Source organism: Lepisosteus platostomus, chromosome 17 (assembly GCF_059453375.1).
Source record: "Lepisosteus platostomus isolate fLepPlt1 chromosome 17, fLepPlt1.hap1, whole genome shotgun sequence".
Classification (NCBI taxonomy): Eukaryota; Metazoa; Chordata; class Actinopteri; order Semionotiformes; family Lepisosteidae; genus Lepisosteus; species Lepisosteus platostomus.
The window spans coordinates 13,249,679-13,270,164 of NC_142627.1; the positions used below are offsets into that span (position 1 = coordinate 13,249,679).

At 40.2% G+C, this 20,486-nt stretch overlaps 1 protein-coding gene across 2 annotated transcripts in view; it reads left to right on the forward strand.

Annotated features, from left to right (window-relative positions):
• The first annotated feature begins 2,951 nt into the window (after window positions 1-2,951).
• spred2b (sprouty related EVH1 domain containing 2b) overlaps window positions 2,952-20,486 on the forward strand; it is a 43,642-nt gene continuing 26,107 nt past the window's right edge. The window contains exon 1 of one of the 2 annotated variants that reach the window (XM_088610106.1): window positions 2,952-3,387. In XM_088610106.1, coding sequence (XP_088466232.1) covers window positions 3,362-3,387 — 26 coding nt within the window. In that variant the 5' untranslated portion in view covers window positions 2,952-3,361. Of the gene's footprint in view, window positions 3,388-18,286; window positions 18,433-20,486 lie in introns of those variants that run through there. The other variant, XM_088610107.1, reaches the window with a different exon arrangement.

Sequence of the window (20,486 nt, forward strand, 5' to 3'; positions counted from 1 at the left end):
GGCAAGGACTTTTAATGGTTAGATAAATACATTTAACTCATGGGACATGCAGTCTAAGTCCTTTTCTTTATGAATTCCATTCCAGCAGAGCAGATGCTTGATCAATTCTAACAAAACAAAATGTTTAAATATGTGTGATATTAGGGCATTGTGTTTATCGGCAATACATTAACAGAGTGTCCAGCAATTTGAGGCTACTGTTGGAATACAATAATTATTGTTCTTCTAATTGTTCTTCACAAACTTAGATACAAGAAAAACACCTGTTAGTATACCAGCAACTTTCTGTTCACCTTTAGAATGACCTTTAAAAATTGACCACATGCATATCACTGCATCACAACTTCCAGCCTATAACATAATTGAAGTTTCAAATTGTACACAATATTGAAGATGTCAGCATTATATTTTACTGAAGTTTTATAAAGGCGAGTCACTTTTTCAATATCATCTACAACACGTTTACACTGAACATCAAATTAAACCAACTTTAATTGAATGTATGATTGTATTTCAGTAAAAAATAAATAAATAAATTGCTTACACTTACATAGCGCTTTTCTGGACAGTATAACGGGGACACTATACTGTAAACAGGCACCGTCCTTCGGATGAGACATAAAACTGAGGTCCTGACTCTCTGTGGTCATTAAAAATCCCAGGGCGTTTCTCAAAAAGAGTAGGGGTATAACCCCGGTGTCCTGGCCAAATTCCCCATTGGCCCTTACCAATCATGGCCTCCTAATAATCCCCATCTATGAATTGGCTTCATTACTCCTCCCCACTGATACCTGATGTGTGGTGAGCGTTCTGGCGCACTATGGCTGCCTTCGCATCATCCAGGTGGATGCTGCACATTGGTGGTGGTGGAGGGGAGTTCCCATTACCTGTAAAGCGCTTTGAGTTGAGTGGAGAGAAAAGCGCTATATAAGTGTAAGCAATTATTATTATTAAACTGAGAAAACTAGGCACCTGTTTACACAAAGGGTTGTGGGAGTCTGGAACAAGGTACTCTGCCATGTTGTCAAAGCCAGTACCCTGGCTTTCAAGAACTGACTGAAAAGAAATTGTGTAAGAGCAGTCAATCGAGATTGTTTTATGTTCTTGTGTTGTTCCATTTTTGAGTGTCTGCAATTGAGATGTTAATGGAATCCAAGCCTAGGATGGTTCTACCCAGAATAATGTCACATGGGAAATCAGCAAGGTGTTCTTCAGTTTACAAAACAATTTTCATCCTTTGCAAGCTTAATGGGGCTAAAATTGAATACAGTTGTAAGACAGAACCTCATCCCCTGCATTTTGTGCAATTTGTCTTATAATACACTAGAATACTGAATGTAAATATTTATGAAATGGCATCAGTACCTTCTCTCACACAGTTTGAATATGATGAACCTCTACTGCTTATTTATGGGTAATTTTAGACCTGTTGGAGGATTTCATTCTTACAAAGCAAGGGCTCTACCTCCTTTTAACTGTGTTGCTCTCATGGGTAATTAATAACATGTCTGTAATAGGTCTTTAGTTCGAATTGCAGTATTTCAGGTTAACCTTCAATACGTTAAATACATCTCCTCAATGTTTCCACTTGTTTGCACAGTCTTTTCTAGTGTAGTATTTCTACTCTAAGCGTTTCACTTGATATACGGGGTATGAGAAGACGTTTCATTGTGGTTTGGCAGCAGCTCGTTGTCTGACCCGAAGGTATTACAGGGAGTGATCAGGTCGGCCCAGTCCATGTTTCGAGTTAGCCCCCCTCTGCTGTGGACATTTTTACAAGGCTGGAAGGATTGCTAAAGATAACAATCATCCTGGTTTCTCACTTTTGTCTCCCCTTCTCTCTGGTAAGCGTTATAGGAGCATAAAGGCAAGTACGTCCAGATACAGCGACAGCTTTTCCCCTGCACTGTCAGATTATTGAACTCTATACCTCTATCTTCGACTCACGCTGATGTTTTTTTGCACACTGCGTGTGCTGACTTGCATTTAAATTGTGTGTTATTTAACAATGTTGTTGCTGTGGCTGTCCTGTGTTAATGTTCGGTGTTTCCTTAATGTATCTATATTGTAGTATTCGTGCAAATAAGCATTCCATTGCACTCTAAAAGACGATGTATGTTAAATTTGGACTGCCACTCGGTTGAAGGACAAAACATTTTGGTTAAAAATCCCATGCGTTCTTAGAAGGGAGTGCAAAAAAATAAATACCACCACGAGAGACATCGGGAATTGGGACATACGTTTCAATCAATGTGACAGAACAAATTGCTGGTATCTGCTTAAAATTAAGCATAGGCTTCACTTTCTGCTTTTTATCATGAGAAGAGTCTCCTTTATGTCCAAAAAGGTCAGTTCTTATTCGATTCCAAAAGTTGCCGATATACTGCAGAATTCAATAAGACGATTTCGCAAATTATCGTCTTATATTTTTGTGTGTGGTTGGGAAGAATATAAAGTACGACGCAACTGTTAAGGCAAAAAGCCTGTACTACGAGGCGTTTTAGTGGTTACAATGCATGCACGTTTTTCAAAAGGGCCGATAAACTAAACCTACGCCCAAATTAACGTTTTTAAAACTTTTAAGACTCCCCCAACTTTAACCATTTTAACACCCACGGTAATGTGTGCGGTCTATTCGCTGTTTTCAGTCAGTTGTTTCTACCATTAAACATTATTTTATTGGCAGGAACGGCTAAAAAAAAATGATTGCTGCGCTGGTGCCATAACGTGGAAATCCGCAAAGCCCGGGAAGCAGTCTATTCAGTACGAGCAGTTATAATTAGACGTGAAACAGGATGGCACCCGTCTTTAGAATAACTTGGCTCCTATGACAGCCTAGCACTATTTCATGAAGAGGTGTCCCGGACGACGAGCTGCCGCGGACGGTTACGGCTCTCCAGTCTCTTGACACGGGCGGGCGGCCCGCAGTCGAGCTGGTTGCTAAGCTGACGTCATCGCTTCCGCCCTGCTTCTCCTCCTCCCGTGTCGGCGGCGCTGCTGCCGAGAGAATCCAACATGGAGTAACAGGAGATGGGGCTCGTACGGGGCCACCCTCAGCAACATCACCGCACACTCACAACGACGGGCTTTCGGTAATCAAATTCACACTCCAGCACGGCGGAAAAAAGGGGAGGAGGAGGACGACGAGGAGGAGGAGGAGGAGGAGAAGGTGGTGGTGGTGGAGGGGGAAACGTGTGTGTGTGTGGGGGGGGAATCACACATTCGGTGGACCTGCACATCCAAAACAGCAACAAGAAAGCAACAGGAAAACCGGTACAATGTGAAAAACACCGGAGAGAGGAAAATGAAGAGCGCCGAGTGTTCACCCGCTGTGGGAAATTATTGTAGGTGAAAAGAGAAAATGACCGAAGAAACACACCCAGACGAGTAAGTTGGTTGCTGTTTCTTTTTTTTTCCCCCTTGTTTGTGGATTTTGCACTGGAGCTGGCGTGTGTCTGTGTGTGGTGTGGTGGTGGTGGGGTTGTTAGTGAAGCTCTCTTTACGACTTTGCATCTGCTGTTGGGCTTTGCGTTTCGGAGAAGTGAAGTTTGGCCAAGTTGCGGCACTGTTCCGGAGTTGGGAAAAGCTTTGTGCTGCCGCAGGCATGACAGGGAAGAGGGGGAAGATCGGGCCTCTTTCTCTGTCATAGAGCGAGTCTTCAGAGCGGAGTGGAGAGAGAGGGGGGGGCAGAGAGGGTGGAGGTGGATTGGAAACATTTGGTGAAAAAAAGGGATAAACGGTAAACAGATTTGGTTTCGTAGGAAAGTGGCGGACGACCTGCGGGTCGCTGTGCAGGCGCCGATGCCGTGTTGTTGTCGTTGCGGGTTGTGTTGTGCGTCTTGGCGGAGCGGGCGGCGCGCCGGGGTGCGGGGAAGAGGGCAGGGGCTCCTGCGGGCTTTGTGGTGTTTGTTTTGACAAAGACGAGGCATGAAAAGGGGCTTTCTCTCCGTGGAAGTGAATCAACTGATAGGCAATATCCGCCATTTCTTTTCTTGAATCGCTCTCATTTGCATACCGCACTCATTCATAAAAACGCGACCCGGAGGAGCGGTGTGTGTGTGTGTGGTGGTGGTGTGTATATCGGGGGGGCTGCTGTTTACAGGAAGCAGTTTTGACTTTTAAAACCAAAACACCTTTTTCATTTTGCTGGAAGACGCACGGTTTGCTGCTTCAGCCTGAATGTTTCATAATGCCGCTGTAGGACGGATCCCGAAAATGATGGTCTTTGCACAGTGAACCCGAAACTTAAATACCCACATCACATTTCTGCGTTTATTTTCACGGTGTAGCATTAATGGAAGACACTCTACTGTAATATTCTACGCATGTTAAAACGTCATTAAAGGGTTTGCGCGACAAGATATGTTGGGTGCCTTTTATTCGAAAACGTTAGCTGACGTTCTCTGATTGTTTTTTTTTACCTAAGAGAGTGCATCTGTGCATCATTGAAATCCGTGGAGTGATGGGCACAGTCCGGTCCAGTTCGGTTTAATGGGTGACGCGAACGCACGTTGAGTTACAGGCATGAGGAGGGGTGGGTGTGTTCTTGAACAATGCGGTGGCGGTCACATGACCCTGGTCATTCATTAATGCGGTAACCTTCAGCCTCCTCCATTCATGCTTGGACCTGCCGCACCTTGAGAGTCAGCAGGATGCAAAACAGTACCCCCTCCCGCCCTGCGAGGATCGCTGTAACACTTTAATGTCATTAGGATCACAGGAGACACTGGCCAGGTTCACACCCCCGTTTTGAGTGCGCATTAAAGGTCTGGAAAACGCGCGTTATCTTCCGACAGAAGTGTCTCCTGTCCTTGGCGTCACGGTAGTTTACCCTGCATTGTAATCTAAATAGATACGCAAACGTTAGGAATGAAAGCCGATTCCTTTCGGTAGTAACCTAATTCAGGACATTGTCGGTCATTTTTGTCTAACTAGTGTAACTTAATCGGTCGTGCTAAACGCAATTAGCACCCTTTGGGGGGACAGAAGCAGGTTCTTTTTTTAAACTCCTGGGTATTGGTTCAGAGAATTACGAACTTTAATACAAAGTAATTACTGTATGTAATGTGACTTGTCACACACCATGTTATCGGATTCCCCACACACCCTGCCGAGTACACAAATGAGTCAAGCTCAAGCAGGAAATGGGAAGATCCAGAAACGTGTTGATTTATGGTGCACGATGTGTACCTGCTAAGGGAGGAAAGGATACTTGTGTTAACTGGTGTTTAGTGGCAGCTGAGTAGTGATGAGGGTTCTGGATACCGCAGTGGGTGTTGTGGGTTTCAGTCCCAGACAGGGAGCTCCTATTGCACCCTGAAGCTAGTTACTTAACTAAGATTGCCCCCACTAAAGTCCCTACAGTAAAACTGGGTACTCCAGGTACATGAAAGTTAGTTCTCTCTAATTGTTTGAGTAGGTAAAGAGTGAAAGTAAATAACCCAGGTGTAGACATAAGTCCCTTTACTCACCTGTCAGTGTTGGCCACTGTTCTTGTTGATCAGAGCCCACCCCCTTCTCTGGGCTTTTTCTGTCCCTTTCAGTGATATAAAAAACCCACTGGTAATCTCTACCCAAGCAGTTGGCTGCATTATTTTAAAACTCATGTCTACGTCTTATAATATAGTGCAGGCTACTAATTAAATCTATTGAAGATAGTTCGCTCTCTGGTGATGGAGTCATCTTTAAGGGTTTGAATGGTTTGGCTCTTGTCTTCAGCTGTAAACTCCATGTGCACACTTGTGCTCCTTGGACTCTGGCCTTCCGATTGTTCCCAGTACAAGGCCATGTTCCCTGGGAGGCTGTGCTGTTTGTTCTGTTCCTCCGAAGATGTGTAGGAGAATGATCTCCCAGCCTCTCATCTCCCAGAGTGACCTAATCAAAAAATCCTGTTTAAAAACCTACCTTTATAGCCTAGTGTTTAATTGCTTCATTTGTTATGGTGCGTTTTCGTGTGTTTCAAATATTATTTTTGCTTTGTTTTATTGGAAAGCACCTTGAGATGGTATCATGGAAGTCGCAATATAAAATATTTATTTTCATCCTTACGGAAGGTGGTGGAAGAGTATAGAGAAGCAGGAGTAGCTTTCAAGCAACCCTTTTGTCTGGGAGTAGTGAAGTGAAGAGTGAGTAATATTTTAGGGTCTTCTTCACCCTTTTATATAATTTGGTGTATACATGTATTTTATCAACTTTAAGGAAGGCAGAATGAAGTTCTGTCAATACACGTGATAACCACATGAATTGTGTTTCCCATTTATTTGCTATTAGTGCAGGGGAAATCTGCTTGTAAACTTCTTCGTATGTTTTTTCTAAAATTGACATATAATTGACATAAGATCAGGAAAGTTGGAGTGACGCAATTAAAGTTGTTAAGAATATCGCACAACATTTATTTAGCAGTGGGTCATCTACATTTTTCTGTATTCAAATATTCCTTTCACAGATGAGATATTTGATCATAATTAGTTACCAGACCACAATCGGATCTGTATTTGCCTGTGTAAACTCTGCTGCTTTAAAGAGTCCAAAAAACTCAACAGGCACCCTACCATCCCTTTGGAACCAGGACTGGATATCCTTAGCACAAGGTGAAAAGAATGGTGGAATGCACACCTTGGTCTTTTGCATATGGTGCTTCTTCAGGGATAGCATTTCTCCATCTTAGTTTTCTATTTTGTATCTGCTCCTGTGTGCAACACTTAAAATTACTCCACAGGTATTTGCAATTGCTTTTGACCCCCCATTTGGAATTGTGTAGGCCTATCCTCAGTGTGCGGGTAAGATCATGTCCAAAACCAGCTTCCAAATAGCCTTTACCTTCATGAGCACAGCTAAGAGGTAAGATACATGTGGCGCTGGTTATTTTGCCCTCTGCTCTTGAGAGCCGTGGGTGAGCTGCTTAAGGTAGCCATAAGGTGCTCCTTTGCTTCCATCTGGCTTATGAAACCTGAAGAGAGAAACCAGTGTCAACCTGGTCAGAGAGTGGATTAATTTCTCCAACACATTTCTCCATTTAAAATGAAACTTTAATGTTTATCGCATGTCCTGTTTGGAGTATTTCCAGCACATTTGGATAAAGAGGAGTTTTAACATTTAAGTGACTTGTGTATTTAAGACATTTGTCTTAGTTTTTCTCGTTCTTATGTATACACAGGGTGCCACATGATGTTAAATAGTGTACGATTCCATTGACAAATTTACACCCAAAGATGTGACTGTTATAGGCACAACTGTCACCATTTATCTGCAGCCAGAGTGTTCAGACAGTATTTTTAATCTGACAGAACATGTATGTAATGTATGCAAAGATTGTGTTTTTTGCAATAGTTTTTTCCCCCCATTGGACCTTTTATTCACTACACCATTGTCTCATGCAGTAAACGTAAGGCTTGCATTTATGAATAAGAGAGAGCATTAAATGGGAATGTTTAGACATTGAAACTGTGGGCAGCTGAAAATTACTGGTGGAATACCATAATTCCTCTTTTGGTAGCCCACTCGACCATGCAATGTAGCATCAACCCTAGATATATAATTTACTACAGAGTCATTCTTGGGTGCACATTAAACTCAAACTCTGCATGCTCCCTTTTTAACAGTGGCACCGCAAGCCTCAGTAGCTGCATTGATTACAGAAATGATGCTCCTCAACCACTGCAGCTCCAGCTCTGTCGATAAAAACAAAAACAATAACAGAAAGTGACATTCAGAAAAGGTCATTTTGTCCCTCTCCTGTTTCCAGTCTTATATAACCAGATTGATTTCAGATCATCCCTCTTGTGCGAGTTAGTGTGCCACTTTTTCGTCCCGGGCCCTGGGACATCAGAAATGTACAAGGCACTATTTCACAGTAGGACTGGAAATTAAAACAAAAAGGGCCCCAAGTAGACATGCTTACATTACCTGCTTATGGTATAAGAACAAATGAGAGGAGGAGCATTTGGACCATTTAGCATTTTTGGTAGGTAACTGATCCAAGGATCTCATCAAGCCTTTTCTTGAAAGAAACGAGTGTTTTATCTTCAGCAGCATAGCTGGATTGCCTCTTCTATACTTTCACATACTCCTGTTCTTAATTTTAAGTGCATCTGCTTGTAGTTCCCACTTGTGTCCTCTTCTTGACATATTTCACTGTTTATTTAGAAGAAACACACTGAGTTGCCATTGGCATTTTGCTACCCTTTTCATCACTTTCCCAATTATGGCCATATACTCCCTGTTATCGTTAATGTAGCCATAATATGCACACTGTAGAGCCTTGAATACACCATTTTCATTGAATCAGCTTTCCTTGTTCTGATTAATGATTTGGACTTCTAGAGAATGAGTGCATCTGTTGTCTGGAGAAGCCTACCTGGACGCAAGGGGTTAAACATCCAAAAAGAAAAAAGCCTGAATAGAAACCTGCCCTCAGCCAATAGCTGGGCCCATCAACACATTTTAATAAGAGCTCTGCTGCACGCAGCTGTGTCGCTGATCAGGTGTGTGAGAGCAGAAGGGGAAGAGGACTCTGGGCTGATGGTTCCTGACGCCAAGCTTTCAATCCATTATTCAAAGTATTAAGAAAAATGTATTTCCATATGCTGTCAGATCTTGAGATTTGAATATACCTTTGGCATGCATTACTGTTGCAGTTTTAGCTCCCCTAAATGACATTTACAGTATTTCTCATCTGTAGTGGTGGGGGTAGCAGGGGGGTCAAATAAATACAATGCTTACGGTGTCTGCCAGATTAAAATGCATAGCAATGCATTTTGTAAACCCTACATTTTAATTTAATGTAATAGTCATAATGTTATTCTTTAAATAGTTTTAAGCAGATGTGCTGTGTATGACTTTTCCATAACTCCCAGCTCCCCGTAAGTGCTTCTACAGATCTGCTTACTTCTAATATCATCAGATGGGAAAGACATATGTACGATAAAGTTGCCCTAGGACAATATTATAACCAATTTGCTTTTGGTGATATTACATTATCAAGTTCTAAACTTTTCTGAGCTAGTTTAAAATTCTTACATTTAATAGTTTTGTGGGTGTGAAGATGGTCACTGTCCTTTTTTCTTTGTGGTTACCACATCAGAGGGTTGAAGAGTTTTTGTTTATTGTAATGGAGTGCTACTTACTGGCCCAGTACACGACTTTAGCCCTGACTGTGCCATAATCACAGTTCAAGTTTTGGTAAACGGCAAATATGGACATGAATGGAGCAATTTGTAGTTTCTTCTGGAGTTTTCAAGGAAGATGAAAGGAATTTGGAAAATGAAAAAAATGGTCGCTGACTCGCATAGGTGAAGAACACTACGATATTTTAATAATACGAATTGCATGATGTTTGTAATGTGTACAATGGGCTTTGAACTGAAACGGTACATTTTTTCATATGCTATGATAGGCTTACATAGGGCAAAGAAAACTTGGTAAAGTAACAATTGAGTCACTTTTATGTATAGTTCAATTTTTGGTTTATAGTTTATATTCTACATCCATTCAAGTTTGTTGGCTCTGTTGGCAGACTTGTACAGACAGTGATAATCTGGAAAACTCTTCATTGATGGCTCCCTGATGTAACTTGTATTTAATAATCACCTCTCGGGTTTCTCTGAACCCTGAAGCTGCGCACACCTGTGTCAAACACACGCAGCCAAAAGACAAACCTAACTTAGAAACGCCTTTTAAGTTCAAGGGGGTTTCATCACCCTAACAGGGTTATTATCACTAGTGAACCCTGTTACACCAATATAATTGCCCATTATCTACCAGCACAATAAAGTGTTTTTTCTTGTACTTCATCCCTTCTTTGGCAGCACTACTGCCCAGGAAATGCCTTGATTAGTGTGCTGATGGCTTAACCAGGTCCAAGTTAGTACAGGTGAACCTTAATTCTATGCACATTTCTTTGGAGCACCAGGAACATATGCAGTATGGAAGCATTGCCCATCCTTCTGTAGGATAAAAGGATCTAATTATTTTAAGGAGCTAGAAACACTCTAAAATTGTAATTGTCACAGTATATTGAAGAGGTTATCCTGCAATGAACACAGAAAAGGTAACATGGATATCTTCTATAATATTGCTGCAAATTAACTGCGTTGAACAGATTGCTTCTCATTAGTCACAGTGATGCTTGTTATATACATGAATTACTGCTGTCGAGAAACCTTGACGTCTGCTAATGCCATGTTGTTCTAAGGAGGAATAAACCCCTTTTCATGTCTATCCAGGAGGAAAATAACCCTGCTTTTGCCCAATATACATAGTGGTGCCCACAGAATTCACCCAGCAAGTGAATGTGAAGAGTTAAAAACAGACCAATTTACCAACCATCTGTTAAGTTAAAAGCCACTTCAAATTATATTGGTACCTGCTCATTTTTAAATGACTTATTTTTAGGAATTTTCTTAACTTTTTTTGTTCATATGCTATAAAGTTTATAGTTTATTTACTCAAGCAGCTTAACTGCACTGTAAACATGCCTGTACAAACAAGGCCTTTGGTCTTTCTATGACTCAGGCCCAGGGTGTTTCTTTTGAATAGAAAATACTGGAGAGGAGTCTCCCAAATGATCAGCAGGACTCATGAATGGGAATGGTTTCTTTTTTCTTTGTTTTTCTTTCTGTATAGGCTTTGGTCTGGTAGCATATCAAACGTTTTTTTTTTCATCCATGCTTTGTGTCTCTTTCCTGAGCTTCATGTCTGGTGGCAGTGTTCCATCGTGACTCTTATTTTAAGCACTATTGCCAGTAGTGTTAAAGCTAAATATAAAAACATGTTACTGGAAGACCATTCTAGTAATCGGCCGAAAGGTTTTCAAGTGCAGAAATAAAAAGGGCAGATCCATGAGTCTTCTGATTGCTTCTAAAAGTAAATGGAAGTACAGAACTATTGGGCAATAGGGTTTAGGTTAGGAAGAAGGGAAACAGATTTTCTTAATGCATTAAAGTACCATTCTTAATGTTGCAGCATTTTATCTAAACTAGCATTCGGTACATTTTCCTGGTGTTAATTCCTGAGAAGCAAGTATAGAGGTATTTCTCTTCAAATGTCTTTGCATTCTGTTCTTTTTTTAAAAGGAAGCACAAAAAGCTAAAACACATCTTATATAAAAGGAAATACAAAATAATTCAACGATGGAAATTTCTGGGAGAAAAAAGCTTCACAGTTATCGTTTCCAGGGAACATGAGGTCGCTGAGCTAATTTTCCTGCTTTGACACATTACGTTTTTCTTATTTTCTCATTCTTTTCGATTTTTTTTATCCCATAATGTAAGGAAATTAAAAGAGCTGCAATTAAGTGGCAAAAATGACAAAACAAAGAATCAGTGTGGATGTTAGATTTATATTACTTGTAGTAAAGAAAAAGAATTATGAAATGCACATGATTGTTTTAAGCAGATTATCAGTACTAGATACGACTGATAAACCATTGGCACTCTTATATATATATATACTTCACTCTTAGATATACTATATTTCAGTCATAGGTAAAATGTGGTGTTTTTGGGAACACAATGTTGTGGCCTTTAAGTGCAGTCTCTTAGAGTGCTCTGCTTCTCGGGAAAGAGCTTAGTCTTATAAGGGCTAGACCTAAATGCGTATATGGCTTTTTTAGAATACATTTGGAGACCAGTGCAGTCCCGTGCTACTTAATGTTCTCTCTCGATGTTTGTCTTGACTGGTCATGTAGAAACATATCCTAGTCATTCTTCTTCCAGACGTGGCACTTTGTTCATCCAGTGGTGGTCTCTTGTAGCCTGACATGTCAGCCGATGATATTGCAGGTCCGTTGTTGGGATTTTTATTTTAGGCCTGTTTTTAATGTAATCTCTTGTGTATATATACTTTATAGTTTGTGTATCTTTTAACAGTGCTGAGTACATTGGATCTAGCCACACTTTACATTCTTCTTGATTTAAAAACAATCAGGAAATGGTGATCTGTGATGTAAAACCTTTTCTGATCTGAATTGCTTTTGAGTTTTTTTCTGTTTTTTAAAAGCCCTTACTTTATAGAAAAATGTTCTTTCAAGCATTAATGCTGTTTAAAATGACTCACTTTGTTTTGCAGGACTGTGCAAAATGTAGGTGTGTGGCTCTTGTGAAGGCGATGCAGAGGCCTTATCTATAGATAAGGTTTATAAACGCATAGGAAAAGGCCAATCTTGCTGTGCAGGGTACTCTTGAGGATTATGCCCCAAATCCACTTTTTATGCACACTAAAGAAAAACTGGTCTTTTGATTGCTTTTTTGATTAAGCTATAAGGAAAAAATGCTGCAGACCATAGAACTCTTTAAATATTTTAAACCAGTTCTTGCAACACATACAGTTCATTTTTAATCCTATGTTGTCTGATATTGCTTTGTGAAATTTAAGAAATATGACTATATGGCTGTCTAATGAAAGGGCCCTTTGGTTCATTGAGATGAAATGCCATTTCCTTAACTAATGTGGGTTGGAAAATTAGTTGGCAGCACTTTGGGTAACAAAGCAGTTTGGTTTTAGTGCTCCTGACTACACTGTTCACTCCTTTACTGCTTTCTTTTTTGTTTGGCTAGGCTGGAGTGTAAGGAGTGGGCTTATCGGAGGGGAAGTAGCAGCCTCTTCTTATCAGGTTATCTGTGCAACTGCTGAACCCACCTGCCAAGAGGTCGGAAACAACTCAGGGCTGATAACTTTTTGATTACCCTGCCTTTGTTTTCTTTCATGTGTGTTTTTGGGTCTGGGAGCTGCCTGCAGCAGCTACTGCCTGCCTGCCTTCAAAGGGATCTGGTTTGACTCAAAGTAAAAACAAAGAAAGAAGAGGAAAAAACGTAATTGCCCACATATCATCTTCTAAAACCCGACAAACTGTACAAAACAAAGGGAGCATTACATGGCGCCACTGAAGTGTCCTGATATTAACAATGAATAAAAGTGGATTTACAGTGTCAAAACACAAGAGCCTGGTATGAATGAATATAAGGTCTATTTTGACCACATCAGGAGAAAAACTGAAACTGTCCTTTCTGTTTGAACAATTGTGTTTTGGGTGTTAAAACAATGCAGTCCAGAAATTTTTTTAAACTTTTTTTTGTTGCCTGTTGAAATTTAATTAGCAGCCAATTATATTAATGAAATAGACACAGAAAGAAGCAACTGTTAATGTTCGGTAGGCGGATAACAATGTAAATAGGTCCTTTGAAGAAAAGAACAAGATCCATGATTTTTTCTCAAATGCAATAAAATGGCACGCGCTTGTCTTTGCTGTCTACTGCACTCAGGATTTTCTCACATTTTTAATTTGAAAGAATAGATCATTTTAATTCTGCATTCTGACAGTTTAAGAGTATGGTGTCAGCGACCGAATTATCTTGTAAATTATCACAGATAAAAGGACAAAAGTCGTCTTACTTGCACTACATGTTTCTGAAATTCATTACTGCATTAGGCAATTGCATGTTTTAAAAGTAGATTTGTTTGGTTTAAGTCCTTAGGAGTTTGTGACTTTAAGAAGATCCTTTGCTTCTCATTGCCTGTAACAGACTTCAGTTCTGGCACATCAGTTCTAAGTTTAACTTTTTTTTATCACTTGCCTATGCTGCTTGCTTCTGTTAAAGTATTTAATATATAATGGGAACTATTTGTATTTCAATACAAATGTCATAAAAATGCGACCTAGGGTGTACCCCAGTGCTGCAACTGGGTCTGTGTTAAGTGACTACAGATTGTATGCTGTTGTCAACTCTTTGCAACAGCAGATGTTTTAATTGTGGGCATAACTGTCTCATCTTTGGAGGTATACACTAGGGTCTAAATGTCAAGAAAAAAACTAACTCTGTTCTTGTTTTCGTACTGATGAAAAGCATACCATCACCCTATGCTTTACCTGGGTACTTGTTTTATTTTAGGTTTCTTATTTATACAAAAATACATTTCTTGAATTGAAATATTTCAGTACCAGAATTCTAATGGACCTTGACAACAAGGCAAATCTTCTCCCATTTCTTTAAGCAGATGGCACAAAATTTCACTCTGCTGATTAAATATTGTTATATGTTGACAGTGTTTTTGCTTCATCTACTATTTTTGTTGATTCTGTATCACCATGGTATAAAACTAGGTGTTTTAGTCCACATTACAACTTTTACATTTAACCTTGGATAATTCCAGTTTACTCCTTAATTTGCCTTATTGTATATTGACAAAATCACTTTAGAATCAGAAAATTTGGTATGGAAATTTACTTCATTAAAAAAACAGCTTTAATAACATATCCAAACGTATAACGTTTGACTTGAACTGATAAGATACTGCTCCAGTTCTTTGCTGGCTTCTGTTTTCATTCCGTAAACAAATGGGATTCTTTGCTTTAATTTTTTTTAGATCTATGAAATCCTTTTTTTGCCCTCCATGAAAGTATTGGAATAAACTTGCATACTTGAATTTCCAGATTCATATGGAACAGGTTGGGACCACACAGTAAATTCTCCATATATCCCTGCCAAATTCAAAATTTTATATTAGCTAATTCATTTTGTGATCACTGTTTGGTTTAATCCTGACAGTCCTGCATCTTGGAGTCCACTTGAATCCCTGGCCTGATCATTTAGACTTCAAGGTTTGCTTTATTCTAGTGTTCCACTTAGAAGGTGTAGATTGCATTTTGGCCCTGTAATTTCAGTACTTGACATTAAGTGGAAAGACATGCAAAGTCCCAGAAAACATGGTATTCGTCTTGCACATAATTCTCCTACTTCCATTTGGAGTGATAAAGGGGTTTGCAGTTGAGCAGATATTCTTTAGTCATTCCAAGAATAGCTATTCCAAAACCAAGCTACCTGCTAGTTCCTCTTTTAATGACTTGCATGTCTGGTGTGACAATGGGGAGCCAGTTTTTTAACCAGTACAATGTCTGCGGGACATCAAGGGTAATATGAAGGGATTGTCCTTTTCTGTTTTCTTTTAGAGGCTTTGTAGTCTTAGCAGCCTGTTACGGATACCATGGACAGCAAGGGTCACCAATAAAGAGGTTCTGGAGCGCATCAAGCCAGAAATTTTGCTTGAGGGAAAGATCACCAGACTCCGGCTCACTTATTTTGATCACGTGATGCGATCAGATTCATTGGAGGAAGCAGTGATGCTTGGAATGGTCAGTGGAACAAGAAGACGAGGCCAACAAAGAACGCGGTGGATCGACACCATCAAAACGGACACTGGCTTAGGCATAGAACAGCTGGAAGAGAAAGTCCAAGACTGGAGAGCGTGGCGAGAGACGGCCTATAGAATCGCCGAGAGTCGGATCCGACTGACCGGATAACATCATCATCATCATCAGTCTTAGCAGCAGTTACATTTTGAGATAGTTGATGGAGGAAGACATTTCCTGGGATGACATTCAGGACAGTGTAAATTGGGCTTCTAAAAATCAATCTGACTATGCATACTTGAAATTGTTTAACGAAGTTGGTCTCTTAAATCCCCTCAGTGTAATATTTGGGCACCTGTGGACACCCAAATGTTTTGGGACCGTCCAGATATGGTTGTATATTGGAAACTACAAACTGTTTCTACTATTCTGAGTCATGATATTCCTTTCTGTAGCTAAGTAGATAAAATACATCCTCAAACCTACCAACTCATTGCCAGAGTTTAGTTTCCATGGTGTTAAGCAAGAGGAGTGCGTGACTCCCCCCCCTGGATGGGATACCTGTCCATCACAGGGATCAGCACCAGCAAATGGTGGTCCTTATCAATATCTATCCAGCTTGGTGGACTGGAGCAAATGGCATACTTCGCCCGTCTGCAGCTGGGGGAGTTGAACACACAACGCACCCAGTTATGATCTCAGGGACTTGCCCACTATGCTGTACTGCTGCTGTAGCCTTGTACTTTTGCTGAATAATAACTCTGATCTTGGTCTTTCATGACACATTTTGTTGGCTGGGCTCACCACAGATGAAAAAATGTTGGCGTTGGGAGCTTCTGAACTCCCTCCCTGCTGTCCTGATACTTTTGTATGGAGCTCTCCACTGCTTGGATCCATGGTGGCCAGGGAAAGAGCAGAGGCCTGACAAGGTCAAATTCTTATTTCACAGAGCTCCTGTCATAGCTGTCTGATTCTTCCTTATGGGTTTTGGGTTGTATATTTGGTGGAGTGTAAGTAGTGGGAGACGAGGGGGGGACCTTTTTAAATGGACAGTGTACTTCCATAGATTAATAAATAGATCATTTTTAGTTTCATAGATTGTAGTGTACTTCATTAATATAAGAATGAAATTTCAATTAAAAAACAATTCAGTCAGTCCAACATTCAAGAGTGTTCTTAGCTGAACTTTCTCCACTTGGTATAATAATCAATAATAATTCCTTACACTTGTATAGTGTTTTTCTGGACACTCCAGACAAAGCGTTATCCAGGAAATGGGGACTCATCTCCACCACCACCAGTGTGCGCCCCCACCTGGATGATGCAATAGCAGCCATAGTGCACGCAGTACACCCACCACACACCAGCTCTCAGTGGGGAGGAGAACAGAGTGATGAAGCCAGTTCAGAGATGGGGATTATTAGGAGGCCAGGATTGGTAAGGGCGAATGGGAAATTTGGCCAGGACACATGGGGTGCTTGCTACTTATAGGTTCAAAGAAACATTTAAACTAAGTAGGAATAATTTATAATGCGTTCAATACAGTTTCCTAATTTAATGCATTGAATAATGCATTTAGAAACAACATATGTGCTTAGTTTGAAACTTTTGGTATCCAGACATTTATGGTTCAACATGTAGAATTTACAGCTTAATATACTGTGTATGGTATCCTGTTCACTGACTGGCTGTGGAGTTCATGCTGGTCCCAGTCCTTATTAATTCTGGGCTTGATGGGAGAGGGTAGGGGAAGCACAGGGATGTTCTTGCTGGCGGGATGAATCATCTGTTTGGTCATGTGTTTGAATGTTTGCAGGACTTGAAAATTAGAAAAAAATGTTCCAGGGTTCTGGTCTCACAAAGCGTTAGTGAGAGTCTTCTACGCTAATGTTTCCTAACCCCCAGTCCTATAACGGACAATAGTGTTCTCCCTTCCAGCCCCATCACTAACACAGAGGTGGTATTTTAAAGCAAAATGTTCTGGATGTATTTTTCGTAATTATGTTCTCATTGCTTAATATTTTTTAATTCATGGTTATCACATAGAGTGGGTTTAGTAATTTGTCTTGTAAAATGTTATTTTTTGGATATTATGAAAAATGGAAAGCAAATTCATGAGATTCATCTGTCAATACAGTTCTGCTTTCCTAAAGGCAGGGTACGTACTTTCCCAGTTGAAAGGGTAGCATTGTTTTCATTGGGAAATACTTCGAGCACAATGGAAATCTTAGTCGTAATCAAATCCTTCCTTAAAAAGTCATTTTCCTATTGTTGGGCTTGAGCCTTTTTTTACAAAGAAGTCTTAAACAATTACAGTCTTAAATTCCCCCTTTAAAACATATGGAGAAGAGCAAATTTAAAATAGGAATTTCCATAGTGCAAGTGTTTTAAATTACTTCCTTTTTTGAAAGGAAAGGTGTAAAACTTAGTTTGATATCGGTGCAGTTAACTTGAAAATCCTTTTCTTGATGTGTTGCCCCAGTGGAAAAAATAATACACATCTGCTCCTCGGTATATAATTGCTTTTAACACCGAACATGTACAGTAAGTTGTTGGTACAGAATAATTTCATTTAACTTGAAATGTATTTCATGTCTTCCTAGCCCAAGGTTTGAGCTTTTCCAGTTCGGAAACATTGGCTTGTGCTTGAAAGCTTATTTGACAACCACATTTACAGTTGGATCCCACTCTTAATACAGAGCAATCAAGTAGTAATTATGGTAAACACAGTTTTGGTAAAAAAAAAAGGATCATATCCTACCCTAAGGCCTGCTGTCTCCCTTGAAGGTCCAGGCCACTGGATTGCGAAAGCAGTGCCTTAACTGTTTTTAGTTGTAATACAAATCAGCCTTGCTTTCCTTTAGGCTGGGATTTTGTTTTTCAGACATTTTTTTATATTTTCCCCTGCATTGTTTTCTTAATGTTGTTCCTCTGCAGAAGGAGGCTCATTTTATGATTTCGGGGTCCTGGGTGTCTTTTTCTAGCCTATTTAGTCCGCTCTTCCCCGGCTCCTCCACAGTAGTGTCTGTGAAAAAGGCTGTGAGCGTGGTGTACTGACACTGCAGGCCCGTGTGAATGCGGAATGGCCGTTTGATGACTCATACTCTACAATACTGTGTGTTTGTCAAGGAGACTGAATCATATGTGGGGAAGCACTTTAGGCAAACAGCCTCGAATCAGTGCAGCTAAAGATGGTTGTGCTGATTGCAAACTGCGTAACGTTAATTATGGGAATTTACAGGGAAATTTTGTTTCTTGAATTTCACGTTGTTCACCAAGAGATGTAGAGAAATGTCAGATTCCAGAAGGTAAGCCCGGGTCACTTTTTTTCCCCCCCTGCAATGTTTCTTAGCTTATAAACGTCTTATCTAAAGATGGTTCCGGACGTGTTGCTGTTGCCTTGTAGTGCATTGAATGCAGTGCTGATGAATAGCAGCTAAAGCTGAAAATGCAATGCCAGGGTCAATGAGGACCTCGTCAGCTGCATTTTCCTTTAGTGGGGATCTGTTGCTGATATTTGAATGGAGGAAATAGACCTGCTTCCTTCAGTATTTCTAGGGTTTCATTTTTTATGGTTGTGTGTAGCCTTACCATTTAAATACGTACTGTTACTACTAGCTGTATAGCATCCCCATCTACAAAATAATCCCTGTGCCGTTGCTTTTCTGAGAAAGTCCCTCCTCTCCTCCGTTGGAATGGATTTCTTGTCACCTGTTTGAAAATGCCTGAATCTCTAAAGGAAACATGATATACGTGCGTGTTAAATCTCAGTGATGTGTTTCAAAACCATGTAAAAGAATCATTACCTTAATTTTATAATGCTGTTTAGGGCTACAGGACCCTGTGTAATACACAAACAGGAGGAGGAAAACCGCCAATTACTATATATAGAATTGAAGCGGACACAATCTTTTTCTATAATACTTTATTTCAGTTGTGAAGGTTTTTCTTGCTGATGGATAATTCTGAAATAAGAATAGAAAATGCTGCAGAGGTTCTATGTTTAAGGCAGGCACCCTCTGCCCATTTTGAGTTATCCTGTTTGTCGCTTGTGGGTGTTAAAGCTAAAACTGTACCAATTATGTAACAGTAGTGACCTAGACTAAAAACTGGTCACAAGAAGGAGCTCTTGATTAAATACGTATGAGCTATTTTGCCTTTTAAGTTATGCAAACTCTTTTTTTTGTTGTAATGTACATTATATTCTGGGTTTAAAATGCCTGTTTTAATTCAAACTTCATTCGTTATTTATTTTTGTTAATAAACTAGTTCAGAATTAGGCAGTAACTTACTCAAATAATAAAGTTGCTTTGAAAGTTTTTCCGTAGGAATATTGATATTTGAACCTCTTTTGAAACATCTAGGTTATTTTATTACCTCTTTTGGATTGTCAGTACAGTATACATACCGGAATGGATCTATACCATCCTAAACCAATTTAAATTAATCTCTGCAGTTTGATTCATTGCAAATTTGAAAGCTTATACATTCACCAAGTATACTTAAAAAATAGTTTTCATTTTCTCTTCTTGGCCGGAGAACAGCTGCTAGAGTAGGACTACCCACATGAAAGCATGACACGTGCTAGATAGAGAATAGGGAAGGACCGTGGAAAGGCAGCTGAATCCCCCAGACCAGGGAATGACGGTGTACGTGAACGTGGGTATGTGTGGTGTAAGACACCCCAGGCACTCAAAAGGGGCAACATGGTCAGTTTATTTAAGTAGGAACAATTCCCTTCAGGATGGCTCAATTTCTGGACACCCTGCCTGTCATTATGAATAAAGTGAGGACCCAGGGGTATTCTAGAGATGTTTCCAAACCTTTTTTGCTCACACAAAAATGATGAGGATGCTCAAGAGGAATGGGGTGCCGTTAAAAGTGGCACTTGGAGGATGCGTGAGGGCCCTGAAAGTGATGCCCCAGACTTTTGCCCACCACTCATCTGCGTGTGGTAATGGCATGTGGAGGACGTGGCGCCTCCAGTGGTGAGGGGGCATTCCTGCAATCGACCACAAGAATGTGGGAATGTCCAAGGTCTCTGTAAGGTGCTCAGGATCGGCACCAACAGGAAAACAATCCTCATTGAGGATCTAGCCAAATTTCATGCTTGTCCTCTTACACTTGATGAGACATGCATTCTGCCCTGGGAAAAGAGTCCCTAGAGTGAGAGCACCTCTCTGCTCAACACGTTCTGCTCTCAGCCACCAATAAAATGAGTTAATTTGCTTTTGCCTTCAGTGGGTGTGAATATCTCCTATTTCCTATTACATGCTGTTTTTGATGTTTTGCCCTGAGTGTGTGATTTTTAAACTTTTTTTTTTAACTTAGGCCTTGTGATTCTGTAATCTTTGACAGGTGA